This window comes from Phalacrocorax aristotelis, chromosome 7 (assembly GCF_949628215.1).
Source record: "Phalacrocorax aristotelis chromosome 7, bGulAri2.1, whole genome shotgun sequence".
In the NCBI taxonomy this organism is placed as follows: Eukaryota; Metazoa; Chordata; class Aves; order Suliformes; family Phalacrocoracidae; genus Phalacrocorax; species Phalacrocorax aristotelis.
In genome coordinates, this window is record NC_134282.1 from 47,830,267 (window position 1) to 47,845,351 (window position 15,085).

General features: G+C 43.3%; 1 protein-coding gene across 7 annotated transcripts in view; it reads right to left on the bottom strand.

Moving 5' to 3' along the window:
- Window positions 1–15,085, bottom strand: part of AKAP13 (A-kinase anchoring protein 13) — a 217,853-nt gene that overhangs the window by 80,635 nt on the left and 122,133 nt on the right. For all 7 annotated transcript variants that reach the window (XM_075100605.1, XM_075100604.1, XM_075100603.1 and 4 more), the window contains one exon: window positions 11,412–11,488. In XM_075100605.1, coding sequence (XP_074956706.1) covers window positions 11,412–11,488 — 77 coding nt within the window. The remainder of the gene's footprint in view (window positions 1–11,411; window positions 11,489–15,085) is intronic.

The following is a 15,085-nucleotide window of genomic DNA, read 5'->3' on the forward strand; positions in this document are numbered from 1 at the left end:
CCTCCGCTACCCGTCTCCTTGGCTCCCCTCTCCCTTTCCAACAGCGCTCCACAATAAAGCCCAGGTTTGTCTTGCCTCCCCTCCCGCTGCTTCTTTGCTGGGATCCAGACATCTGCCGACATCCTCCGTAAAAGATAACACACAATATATTTTAAAAGCCAATCTGCCAAGAGGTATTCGATGCCCCAGACAGCACTACTTACCAGATATTGTGAGCAACGAGTGGTCCCTAAGACACGCATAAAAACAGAATGTACTTTTCTTGGGGGACTAATGCTTAGCTAAAAAATAATAAGTGTATAAAAATTCAACCAAAATATCCTATTATTCAACATTTAATTCAGCTGCTACTTGAAACAATGTTGCTATATAAATTCTCTTTTCTTGAAATAGAAGAAAACATTTATAGAGCTTTTAAAGTGCTCTAAAAATCATTCCTTCAGTGTACATTCAAACTGTCCAGAGCCAGAGAAAGCCAATACTCTGAGCACAGATATTTTTTTTTTCCTCCCTTGCTCTTTTTAACAGAGAGGACTTGTTTAATCTTACCTCCAAGACTTCTTATTTCCCTGCCACGCACTCCTAGTGTCGCCGTCGGTATTGACTGAGTTGTGCCAACCCTTGCCCGAAAGGACAGTTGCAAGAAAAGCCAGTTTAAACAGAAACTGCTTATCTAAAGGAGGGAGAGCCCCAGGTTTGCAAGCGGAGGAGATATTTCAGCATTAAAGAATTCTAGGAGCTACTCCAAGACGCAAATTTTTGTTGTCTGGTGCACTGTAAGGATTTTAAGCCCAGAAAGAAGTTATTTATTTAGTCTATATACTCAGATTTATAACAAAGGCAGGAGGATTCATCTACACTCTTCTGGGTGCCTTCTGCATCGTTTACAACATACAAAGTAAACCTCAGCTTCCTCAAAGACAGAAAACAAGTAATAAACAAGTCTTGACAAGCAAAATCAAATGCTGTCCCCCATATTATCCAGCTATGAACAAAAGAGCCTTTAGAGGTTTCTCTCCACACCTCCTCAAAATGCAATTAAAACCAGAATTTGCAAAATGCCCTAAAACCCATTTCAGCCCATGCAGCAGGGAGCAAAGGACTCACTCTCTCCCCTTTCCTTTTTAACACTGGGGGACCCCCATCTTTACAGTCAATGTCTTCCTTTGGGAATCTGCAGGTGGGAATATATGGAAATGGTGTAAGCAACCCTTCTTCTCTTTTAAAAGGCTCAAAAGGTACATTAATGCTCTTTTTTTACTCCTTACACGTGGGCATTTGAAGCTAAGATTTGTCCCACCTCCTCCTGAGCAAGCGGGTAAGTATGCATTTCCTCACCTTGTTATGGTCAGTAGGTTAAAAATAAAAATAATAGTGCAAAAAAATACCAAGAAACAATTCTTTAATCTCGGCAGACTTTAACAGCCTACCTCTGCCCATGCCTTTGGTAAGAACCAGTGCGATCTGCAGTGTAATATTTTGGAGAGGCAGAAGAGATTTATACATTCCCAAGCACAGGATCTCAGATTGAAACCAATGCTTCAGAGAACTGCACCTCCAGTCTTTGAAAATGTGTATTTTGGAAAGAATATCCCTCCCAACCACTTTTAGGCATTTAATGTGTCCAGCTGCGTTAAGAAACCAAGGAAAAGTCCAGTGTCAAGTAAGTCAGGATTATGATCTTCTTGTGATTTATGGAGGTAAGTACAGTCTCAGACAGAAGAAAAACAAGTCACTTGATGCTAAGCAGACTCGGTACCAGGGCTCAGACTAATGAGTTAGCAAGGGCGAGGCTTCACATTCCTGCTTCTTATCTCACCAGCTGGAAGGACAACATATAAGAAGGGAGAATGTATTCAGTTGGTAAATGAGATAGGCAGACCCAGCGCCACGGTACTTGGTGTATTAGTGTTCGCAGTAGAGAAGATGGAAGTGCTTCAGGACAGGGAGGCACATGGCATTCGAAAAATACTTCCTGCAGGTAAGAATATGCCCCCAAATAACTAAGTGCATAAATAAGGTGAAACGACTATTGTCATGGCTGTGATGGTATCAGGGTGTAAATCAAGGCAAAGTCTTTAGGGAGAAGGAGGATCTAACTAGGCTGAGAAAAATCGAAAGCCAAGCATCGGTCCTTTTGCAGATCTGGAAGGAGAGCAGTGTAACTCAGGTTCAATGCAGGCTAGCAACAACTCCTCTGACTCAAACTACGTAAACAGACGAGAAAGCAAATGAGATAACCCAGAAATATTGGCTCTATCTTTTGGACTAGCCTCTTGGCTACCTCCTTCATTTTCACTGAGTACATTGGTGGCACCGCGATGATAAACACAGTAAGCAAGAAAGGAGGAGCTGCTAAGTTCACCACTGCTTAACAGAAAATCAGAAAGTTAGCTACATCAAATACCTGTCTATATGGGCATAAATTTAATGCATAAGTGTAGCAGAAAATAAGGTGGAGGGAGAAGAATCTTGTTAGCTGCAAGAGATCAAGTGCAAAAAGAAAGCCTGGTAGAGAGTTTGCTGCCATCTGCTAATTCAAATACCGCTGAACAAGTATGTTTTATTCAACCATTGCAAAACTGTCACATTCTTGTTACAGCCTCCACGTTGGGGTTATTCCAAAGCAGAAGTCCAAAACACAGACCACAGGAGTAAAAACAACAAACTGGCAATAGAAGAAGGTGAGTGGCAGTGAGAAGAAACTCTCACCTCTTACGCCCACCGGCTCTGGGGTCTCCTCAAAAAAGTCGCTACTGTCCATGCTTTTTACAGGATCTGCATTTGGAGACATCATCTCTTCTTTGGCGTGACCGATGACTAATACAAGTGTTCTAGCAAAATTCAGAAGTTTCCTTTCCTTGAAAGTTTTGATGAATTTGCTACCATGGCAGTAAGGACAGCTATGGCTGACCACAGCCAAACACAATATCAATTCACTGCTCTACCCCTGGGGTGCTAAATTCTGACTTGCAGCTGCCTCTGCTCAGCCAAACCCAACCCCTTCCATACCAGTCAAGTGCTTGTATTTTAGATGTCATACGCTTGGATACCAAATCACGCAGTCCTCCTGTATAGGCTAAGGTATTTTAATCATCCACTGCAACACTAACCATCTATTCTTGTTTCACAGTTCCAAGCTTAAAGCCCTCTCCATCACTGCCAAATTGCCCCACACTAATACTCTGCACAGCGCAGACCAGGCAGAAAGCAGCAGGAACGATGTCCCTGACAAGAGCAGAGAACAGTCAATCTGCTCAGCGTGGGCAAGGGGGCTGCATGGAAAAGCAAACATTTAGATATCATCCAGGCTTTTATCTCTTCTGATATTTTAACACCAGCTTGATCCCAGAAACATTCTGCAACACAGCTGGGTCACTCTGAGTCATGCCAGGGTGCGTACATGACACCAAGCAGTAACAGCAGAGAAGGTGGAGGGGAAAAAAAAATATCTGAGATTTCCACCTTTGCATGAAAATGGTATAATAAAGGAAGACGGACCACCTAAAAAGGGTGGGGGAAAAGAAAAAGACGACTGAAAACGATAACAGAGAGGGGAGTCTGTGCTACTACCACAAGGCTAAATGCATTTTGATTCCATGTTTCCATGGCAAGAGTTTTAACAGTTCTGGGTAAAACGCCAAATACATTTTCTGAACGATTCACACTATATGAATGGAAACACTTAAGTGTTCTTTCTAATCTCTACTCTAGCTCTCTATACAGCTCTCCTTTGTCCTTTACTTTTTTCTTCTTCACACTGTTCTTTTCATCCTTGGCTGGAAGATGAAGTCAGAAATGCCATCCCTGGACACTGTTGGAGCCCATAATTCTTCATCAGTGCCCAAGAGTCCTGTTCATCTCTTAGACAGCTGTATCTACTCAAGTGCTGCTAGGTTTCACCTTCTAACACGGATCTGAAAGACAGGAGGTGTGATGCAAACACCAAGCCTATACAAACCTCCAGTATAACACAGGGCAGGCAATGTAACCCCGTGATGCCGTGAACAGCTGTAGCACCGGTTTGGCCATTTATTTAGAGCTGCAGCGCATTGCTCCCAGTACATCCAGTCTCGATGGGCACACCTGAAACAACGGAGAGCTAACCCCATCCCTACAGTAACTTACTCAAAGAAATAATTGTTTTCACCCTTCAAAGTTTTCACTGTCATTTCTACAGTCTCAACTTGTTTAACCTCACCTTCTAAACGCTGCAACTCATTTATGACTCTTCCATCAGAGTAAAAAGTGGGAAGAAATTTGTTCCCCATGTGTAGGGTTATAGACCAAAGCTCCCCAAACAGCAGACACTGCTCTGAACTCGGAACAAAAGCTTTACCCAGGTCTCATCTCACTTTTGAACCCGGCCCGTTCACAACACAACCTCCCAAACACTTGTGTTGACACAGCAGAGGAGGAACTGCAGTGCCCACCGGCAGCTGCCGCTGCTGAAGCCATGACCCGGTGGTACCCAGGGGCTTTCTCCTTCCACCCGTCACTTCTCACCTTCCAGGAGACCTTCTGGATTTGGCACAAACTCTCCCAAATCCTGAAAAACTATACTTAAAAAAATTTGCCCTGTAGGATAGCGATTAGTGTAGAAGGGCAAGAAAACTGAAGCACCAATCAATGACTCCTCACAAAACCTCAGAACAGATTTATGGTAATATAATTAAAAACCTATTTCTTGTACTAATGAGGTTTTCCTCTAGGGTGGTGTAACTACCAATGAACTGCAAAACACAAGTCTACAGAAAACCGAAGCGCTGGCTTCTCAACATCGTAGGGTGCCAATTTCAGCTTCCAAAATATCAGAATGGAGTTAGATGGGTTCCTTCAGAAGGTTAAAAACCCAGTGATGTGATAGACCAAAGTGCCCATTTGTCATAATAATGCAGTCTCCATCAAAAAGTCCACATTTGTCTCCCACGTTATCATCCAAATTTCCTCTGTATTTAGATCAGGAATTCAGTGTGCAGTAACCATGTCTACCATACAACAGTTACACCTCAAAACTTCAAGAGATTTCAAACACAAATGAAAGAATCCATATGATACAGGAGATATAACTAGTCAAAAACAGCACAGTATTTTCCTTCTCAAGGTACAATATTCAATGCCAGCATTCCTTTGCCATAGTGTCTTATACATCCACTATTTTATGGATCCATACTTTAATGACTACATTAAAAAATGACTATATGTAACCACAGGAAGAGAACCTCCAAACCAGGATTTTCTACACTGGGAATCCTTTAGCTCTGTCTTTTTCAAACTTATGAAATTGTGGAGTCCTGATCCTAAAAGGGTCCTCAGAAAGCAACTTTAATACACTGATGTTAAATAATTCGTACGAGTGAATCCCTTTGAAACAAGTCAAAAGCAAGCGTCGCAGAAGATTCATAATTATGAAACAGCTGTCTTTAATCTGCATCCATCTAAAGACGGTGGCAGGAATATATACACAGGAATATATACACAGCTCTGTCTTCAAGGCAACAGTATTTGCAGATGGTTAATAAAATTGCAGGTAACTCTTGATGTTTTATAAATGAATGTGAAAAAGCTGAGGGATAAAACTTCCTTTGCAGCTGATACTGGGAGGATGGCAGAGCCAGATGTTTTATTAGAGGAAATTAGGAATTGATGAAAAAACAGAATATCACAGCTACATGCAGCAATCTGCCTCAAGAAGACGTCGCCTGAAACGGCTGGAGGGGAAGGCACGGGGAGAAGAGGTAACTTACCATCTCTAGACATCAGCGAGGGCTAGCACAAGCCCTGCGGCCGCCGCGAGCACCTTCGTCTGCCCTGTCCTGCCGCAGGCTCGCGCCAAGCCAAACCTGGGAGCAGCGTCTTTGCGCTGCGTCGGGGATTTGGCTCTGCGTCTACGTTCCTGCTTCTCTCTTGCTAACATCCGTGAATCCTGTGACTGAGCTTGGAAACGACTGTCTCGATCTGAGGATTAGCAGCATTTGGGAGAAACAGGCCTCAGAACTGCAGCACCCAGAGATATTAAGTGTAGGACAAAAAAAAAGGGGAAAAAAAAAAGGCCACAATAGTTGTATAAGCGCCTTCCTGCTGCAGATATAAAAGCATGAGTAATAGTAGAGGCCAAACAAGAATCCCAGCCTGGTTTGGATTTCTTACCTGCTCCCCCCAGCTTTTCTAACTCTGCAGCATGTACCACGGACTCTGGCTCACGCAGCAATGCGCAGAACAGATGGCGAAACCCAGGGTGAGCTATTCTGCACAGCAATGAATTTACTCAGTGGTTGACTGTCTGACACAATTTCCTCCTAGACTTCTCAAGCCCCAGCTTTGAGCGTCCAGGGCAGACAGAGGATGCTGGTGGGCATGGGACAGGGCCTTGTGGATGACTAGCCTAAAGCCTTGATCCGATGGGTAGTGTGTCACCCTCCAGCAGCAATGCCAGGCTTAGGGCAGGCTCCTTTTTGGCTGGATTTTTCCGCATTTACTCTAGTTACAGGACAACATTCACAAAGAGACAGTTACACAAGTGATTTTCAAGAGGCAGGGCAAGGATATAGCCTATTGTTAAGGCTGCCCTTTCCACCACTGGACCCTGCTCTGATTTGTTTCTAACACTTCAGCCACTCGCTCTGAAATTTCCCATGCTGTTGGGAAGTTTCCAACGCTGTTCTGCAGGCCCTTCGGAAAACATGGATTTGCAATCACCATCCCATAGTACGTACATATGTACACACATGCAGATGGACAAAATGGACTTCAGTGCCAGCACGAAACCTGAATGAATTTTGGTGGGTCCTCAGGGTGAGCAGTTTGTTAAAGAAGTTATTTCCTAAGAAAATAAATGGGAGCCTGGAGAGTTATAATGACCCCTTATCTTGGGTCCCTGACAAGGCTCAGCAGTTTTGAGAGGTGAAGCACCTCTGTAGTACTTGACTTGACCAACAACCAGCACTGGCACAGGCTCTCCTCCTAAGGACCAGCCACTAGAGAGGGGTGACACATCTTAGCCTTAATTTTCTCCATTTATCTGCTGCCTCCAGGGAAGAGAAACATGGAAGACTGCAGCTGGGGGGAAGACAAATCTCTTGATCCTTCACACCTACAGACCATCCCAACATGGTCATCCCTCAATGCCATCTGGGTCTCTCTTATCTCCCACAAGCCCTTTTCCACCCAGCCCAGCCCCTCTTCCCACCTCCATCTCCTACAGTCCTGCCATCCCTGTCCCCTTCCTTTGCACACCCTGCCGGACCCCAGCCAAGCTGCTCCCTCCTCTTCTCCCTGTTCAACAAAGTACAAACCTGCACGAACCTACAAACCAAGAGCAATGGGCAACGACAGACCCGGGGCTGTGTCCCAACCGAGCATCATCTGTCTTATCTGTAACAACTCCCAGGGAAGGAGGTTTCCTAGCCTCCCTAGGTGGTCTTGTGACAGTTTTGTGATGATAACAGGATGTTTTCCCAACATCCAGCCTAAATCATCCTGGCAAATTAGCAAATCAGTAAATTAAGCTGCCATGGAAATCTGGGACTTTAATAACCACTATTACATGTTGGCAAACTGCTAGATTGCACAATAGCTTTCTTTTTGTTGCACTGAATAAATGTAATTCTTTCAACCTCTTCTCGTGCTTCTTAATCTCTTCTCGTTATTTCCTTCTGGATACTTTCCAGTAAGCCTGAGCCCTCCTCGGAGGGGGGCACCCAAAACTGGATTCAGTGACACTGATGATGCCTCCACAGTGCCACGCATGAGTAAGTCACCTCCCGCACCTTATGGAGGACACTCCTTCAATGTAACTCAAACCAAGATCTGTCTCTTTTGCAATAGCCTCTCACTGATGATTCGAGGTCCACTAAAAATCCTCTATCTTTTTCCACCCATCCCTCTCCAACTTAAACCTGACTTAGTAAACGTGCATTTTGATTTATTCTTTGCAAATGAAGCACTCTGTGGCTGCTTTTATCTCTTATCTGGATGCACTCTCCAATTTCTTAAGGTCACTCTGACCCCTGACCCTGTTCTCCCAAGTGCCTGCAACCCCTCCCAACCTGATGTCATCCAAGAGTGTTATAAACATACTTCCATCTTCCAAATCAACACCAAAAATACTGCAAGTTTTCTCCCAGAAAGAGACCTTGCTGATACATCACACATTACTGCACTACTTGGATCAGTGGAGAGATGAAAGTGTGAAACTTTTTCAAGCTTTGTTCGCGGTGAAGATATTTAGAAATGCCACGCGTACCTGGTAGGCTGCAACCGCTGAAAATACAGACATTAATTAAAAACTAATTCATGTGGTAAAGATAGGATGCATTAAATTCAATAGGAACTAATTAATGAAATTAATAAGGGCAACAAGGAGGCTATTTCCCAGGGCACTCTGTTTCTGGGGTCAGCCAGCTACAGTTTGTCAGTCACAGGCTTAGACAACCAAAAATGTTGAATGAACTGAGCAGAGCAGCCTTATCCATCCTGCCACATGAAGACAAAGATTCAGCAAATAATGAATCATAACCAATTTCTGGGATCAACACAAGGAGAGAAGTATATCAGGATACAGTTAATTTCAAACTGTCGCTTTACTTTCATAATGCTGGAGCCACCAGGCACTATTTCTCTATTATTTTAATATCACAGTATGCAGAAGCCAAACCAGATCCCTCAGAGTTTAGACTCTAAAGTTATTCAATTTAAAAAATGCTGAAGTCTAATTTTAATAGATCACATCAAGTTACTGCCCCAGCTCTACCCAAGATCCCCAGCCAAAGCAGGAAGATAAGCACCAGGGCAGTCTCTGGCAGGATGAGCCCCCCACCCCCAACACAAAATCACAGAATGGTGTAGGTTGGAAGGGACCTTAACGGTCATCTAGTTCCAACCCCCCTGCCACGGGCAGGGACACCTTCCACTAGACCAGGTTGCTCAAAGCCCCATCCAACATGAAAGGAGCTTGGGAAATTCTGGTTACAGAATTTCTGTAGCTGAACAAATACAACCTCTGAGAAAACATTCTGGAGATTTAAGAAACAGATACTTTAAAAACCCATTTTAATTGGAAAAACCATTTTTCCATTATTTTCCTTTCAGTGCTTAAAACGCTACAAACCATTATTTTCCTAAATATTTTTCAGCTGCAGCTTTTCCATGACATACACAAGAGCTGAGCCTCTCTCAGGCAAAGTCTTCTGAAATGACTACAGGGAAAGCATGTGCAACCTTATACATATAATACTGGAGTACACTTCTCAGCATCATGACTCCAGATAAACCTCTGCCTTCAGAAACCAACTCACAAGAAGGGATTTTCCCCCTTCTCTTTCCAGTGTGCTCAAGCTTACTGCTATTCAGCCTAGTTCCACTATACAAGAAGTTGCACTTTTCACGCTCCAAAGCATTATTTTTAACAGTCTCTGCATATAAACAGCTTTCAACATTGCATATTTATAAATAACATTGTACAAAATTCTCACCCATAAAACAGGACTTAATGTAGTTCCCAAGGTCCAAAGCTGCTGACAGCACCGGTGAGACTGCTAAATACCTGCAACTCCTCACCAGCTGCAAGCAACAACATTTCTATTTGCAACAAGTTAAGAAAACCGCTTTTACTAACCACAAAACAGCTCTGTAATGAAAAGGCAATGAGCACCTGAAAGACTTCTGGCTACAAAAAAAGTCAGCGCTAAATAAAGCAGAGACAGGACGAGGCAGGAGATGCACGCGTCACGATTGGCTTTCACCGGCCAGCTCCCAACCTACAACGTGTGAATTAAGCTCTATTTATAAGTCTTCCACCGATTTTTTTTTTTTTTAAATGACCTTAATATAGTGCAGTTGTTGTTTTGTTTCTGTTGAGCTTAGCAACAGGAAACCCTGTCAGTCCTGCTGCAAACTTTCCATTCCCCTGGCACTCCCATTCCTGCACCAGAAAAGCCAGATTTCTAAAGAGGTGTTTGACGGGGCGGGAGGGAGAGGAAGAAGGCAAGAGAACACACACACAAAGTCAAAATGCCTGTAAAACAGGCAAAATGGAAGCAAAATTCAATGTATTTTTCTTTTTTCCCCCCGTTTGAAGCCCATAATTTACATTTTCTAAAGATATCTTACTTTTCTACCAGATACCTAAATATTAGTAATGAAAATTATATTTAATAAAGGGTTGATTAAAAATAAACCATCAGGACCTTTACACTCACACATTCTAATAACACCACCTTACTTATCAGACAGCACAAATTTTAGCTTAGGAAGTTATTCGCTCCAGTCCTTGACTAACTCACAGAGCAAACAGCTACAGAAATTAAGCCTTAACTTGTTAAAAACAAAATAAACCTGATTTTATTACAAGCTTTGGCAAGACTGTTCTGCCGCCGAAAGAGCTTTACTGCGGATGAGCAAAGCTGTTCGGTGCTCCACCCTGAACGTTAACTCATCGCCGCAATATTTTCTCTTTTAACAGCTTCATAATGGTACGCTAACGCACAAACACAGCTGCTCAATGGCAACATGCACCAACACAGGCCACGAGCAATTCACCATTTACAAAACACTTTCTTTTTCAGGAACAAGAAACTATATCTAAAATATAGGAGCAAATGCAAATCCAGGTAGAAAAGTTAAGACCAAAGAATCCAGCTCTTGATAAAGCAGAATATGTATTAAGGGTGATTTAAACCAAAATTATGTTCCTGTCAAGCCCAATATTTTTTTTTTAAAAATCATAGACAGTCCTTAAATATGGCAAAGCACAAGTAACGGGAAAAAATACCCACTGATTTCTGATCCCTGGCATGACCTGTTTATATTGTTTCACTGACATGAGGAATATGGGGTTCCCCCCACATTTGATCCCTGTATGGCTTCCCATTATTAATTTTTCTTCTGGCAAAGGCACTGACGCTCCCAGGCAGCGACGCCTTTAGACCTCGGAGTCTGTGCACCCACCGGCACCGACTGCAGCCGCGGGCCCCTCTGCCAAACACTCCCTGGCAGGGCAGAGCGTGAGGGGTGACAGAGACTTGCCAGGACCACGCACGTGCAGGGACCTGGGAGGTGCTGCCAGCCCCCACGCAGCATCGCCCACCCCAGCACGTTACAGGGCATCACTTTTATCAAATTATATGTAAATCTTGGTACGGCCCTGCCTCACGAGGAACCGTTCGGGTCAATCTCTGTGTCACCGGCTGAGACAATTTAAGTGTGGCTTAATCTTGTGGTTGAAAAATGCAAGGTCTAAAAAAGCCCACACTATTTTTAAAAGGCTAAAAGAACATCTCGGTGATGTATGCCATTCAGCTTTGCAAAGGCTACAGAAAGAAAACCATCAGGTTAGGTGGCCGGCCGCAGCAGCAGCATTTCTTTAAAAAGCACAGAAAACGACGAGGTGACAACACGTAAGTGGCACTCACTGCTTCCTCGCGGGCCGCGCTCTCGTCGTGATCTTTCAGAAAATCCACCCCGTCTTCAGTTTTCATTTCCAACTTCCCTGTGAAAACAAAGGGTTTGCACAGGCAATTTAAAACCAAACTTCTTTCAGTGCTGCTGATATTCTGTTTATTCAAGTCAGTCTCAAAAAAAGGAAAAAAAAAAAAAAGACACCCAGAAGAGAAAACCCAACCCCAAAACCCCTTCAACAAGTCCATTTGACTTCCAACATCTGGTTTCATTCCCGACTTTGCTGCTTGTTTGTTATTAGCTTTAACAACTATCGTGTCTGGGACTGAAGGAAACCATGGAACTGCAGCAAGCATGGGCTAAAACTCCTAAAAAGCTCTACGTGAGGCTGAGCACATCTGCATGTATTTGCCCATGTTCTTGGCTCCCTTTCGACTAGTTAAAGAATGAAAATTTTTGTTGTTTTTTCTTCTTACCATAACCCAAAGATAACGCAGGAAACCAGCCTTGCCTTCTCTCAAAAGGTATTTCAAGTGTTGGGGAAAAAAAGTAAAAATCACAAGCTTCAAAAATTCAGCCCACCTGCACTGCCTTAAGGATGACAATTAGGTCCCTGGACCAGGAAGGCAAACCCTTTTCTGCTGGAGTTTACGTAAGTCCCAGCTGATCTTGCCCTTCCTCATGCTCCCATGACAGTGTCACCACCGCGGTGGTACAAACATCATGTCCCACCTGCTTTCTCTGCCCAGCAAAGCTTTCATTAGTCACCATTCCCCTGGGGTTCCTTTCTGTGTACCTTTTCCTGGCACAAAGTCAGTGACCTAATACTCTTTCAGCCCTAAGCTAATGACTCTCACAACACACAGGATACTTTCAGATGAGTGAAGTGATTTGACCAAAGCCACCCAGATGGATGGTGGCTGTGTTAACGCTAAACCTCCCTCTAATCCCACTGTCTCATTTCTACTAAAAACAAACACTGGATGGATGACAATGTCTTCTTAAGGGTGACATATGTTTGCAGTGAGTTCACCCGTTCAGGGATGTAGCAAAAGAAGCCTCCCATCTTCACGAGGAAAGTGATGTAACAAACGTCACCAATGGTTTTCCACTGGAATGAAAGTCTACCCTTGGTTTTGGGAGTATCTGGTTTTGCAGTGTTCTACTGATAAGATAATCCAACGTCATTAAGTCAAGTTGTCATGACTTTGTCTCACTTAGATGAGTTTGTGGGCAGACTCTCAGAAACCAGAGGTAATGCTGCAAATTTCTGCAAGTCCCATTTGTTGGCAAAGTGAAGATCATGGTCGTGACAAGATCTGCTCGGGGTTGTGGCAATGTCATGATGGTTGAGATCTCGGTCCAAAGACAGAACATGCAAAGAAGAAACCTCTGGTGCACTGAGGACGGGAGAAGCAAGTGGTGTAGTGATACTCTGTGCCGGGTAAGAACTAGAGGACGAAAACATGCCCTTCGGATGAAATTCAAAGGGACAATTTTTTGCGCTTTGCCACTTCTTCCTTAACTTCTACTAAAACTCATCTCAAACAAAAAGCACTACACTGCAAACGCAGAGGTCTCTGGGGCATAGAGCACCTCATCGCATGCACGGTATCATTGGTGACGTTTGTTATCGGCTCACCCTGCTGCTCTAACAGGAGAAGGAAATTGTAGTATGTGCTTTACCATAGGGAAAATGGCATTTATGAGAATGAGGTGAAGACTGGTAAAATTCAAAATAAAAGTATATTCTTCTATCTGGCAATGAACGTTTTCTTTAAATAGTGAGGTCTGCAAGAGACACGCTAGGGATATTTGTCCCAGAAGAGCTAGGGAGCAGTGATTACAATATTTGTTACTTTAAGATGCCACATCCCAACCGTACAACCTAACCTTGCCGGGGTCGCTTTCTGCCAAGTAGCCCTACTTACTCGGAGGTGTTTTGTCAGCATAAACACATGCCACTTCTCACCCACCCTGGCTACTGTGGTATAATTTCATCTCCTAAGTGCCTGCTCTTTTAAATGAGTAGCATCTATCTGCCCGACTTGCAAATAATGTGCTTGCAAAACCCATTTCTCAGCCGCAATGCAGTTCTGAGTCTAAAGCTAACGGCATGAGGAGCTGCCTTGTGGAAGTAGGATCTTCTACCTTCATCGCCTTCCTTCAGTGTCATGATCAGTCACTAGATACTTGTCTGGATAAGGCAATTAGCCCTTTGCAGTCTCTGTTTTGGGGGTATGTTGAAACGAAGTGGAGGCAAGGAGATAAACAGGTATATATTTGGGAGCAATTTCACAATATAAATAAAAAAGTTAAAGAGCTCAATGATTTTGAGTAATGGCAACAGCATTATCAGCCAGTTACATCTCTGATAAATTAGCATGACAATAAAACCCTCTGATCACACGCATTTCTGAGAAACAGCCTCATGACTTACACTTCCTTTGGGAAGGCTTTATTGTAGTCTATGAAAAAAGATCTGATTCATTCTGCGCGCTGACGACTCCTGCATGGCTACAAAATACTCTGCGCAAATCCAGGCTGCAGGGAAAACTCCTCAGAACTGATGGAGCAAAGAGGAATTGACACAAAGAACTGAAGGCTGCCACTGAACTCGTCCACAAAACGTGCTGCCCAAAGCTTAGACATCGACATGAAGAATGTGCACAGCAATAAACAATAAATCTGTTGTATTGAATTACTGCCATATCAAGGTTCTAGATGCTGCTTTATAGGAGGTGAATTTCAGAAATATTTCAGCTAGTGAGCTTGGATTCATAGTAGTCACTTGTCTCTGCTTTAAGCTAATATATTATTTGGGCTTTCCTAACATTTTGCCTCAGAGCAATCCTAATGTTCTTTGAGAGAGATATTCCAGCTGAAATTTTGCTCTGTGCAGCATCCCATTGCAAATAAACAATTACTCGTTATGGAGAGGACAGACTGTTGTATTCCAAGCCCTTTCAGCCCTAAATCCTTATGTATTTTACATCAGTAACAGGATCACATCCTCCTTTTCCCCCCTTTCCATACCCTTACAAAGAATGATGCCTTAATATTACTCCCCTATTCACTCACTATCTTATTGGACTGTTTAGTCCCTTTGCCTTTTAAAACCTGGCCTAGACAACGTCATGCCTCCCGGAATCCAACCAGACATAAAGACCTGGACTGTACGGGCGGAGCCGGCAGAGCAGGAGGCTCCCAGAAGAAGGGAGCCCTGCCAGGTACTGACTTACAGTCACTCCCGTCCTATTGACCTGTCAATCCGTCACTAACCACTAAAATAGGTTCTTTCTGAAAACAGCTTTCTAATCCATTTTAAATATTTCTACTTATTTACTAATGATCTCCTGACTAATATTTCCTGTTTACTGGTTATCTCCCAACACAAACTTTCTAAAAATGCTGAACTCAATGAAAAAAAAAAAATTGGCTGGACCCACCACTGACACCACCCCGCCCCAAACAATCCCTTCCCCTGCCCCCAGTTACTCTGCTATCACATACCAGAATAAATCCTCTGCTATCACCCCATTCTGCATTTAGACTGAAGAAACAGCTCCCAGCATTAAAGCACTGAAACAGTTTTACAACTTTATGACTTATATCATGGCAGATATTTTTTTAATCATTTAAATGTTTTGTTTGTTTGTTGGATGCTGGGAAAGCAAGACACACTATC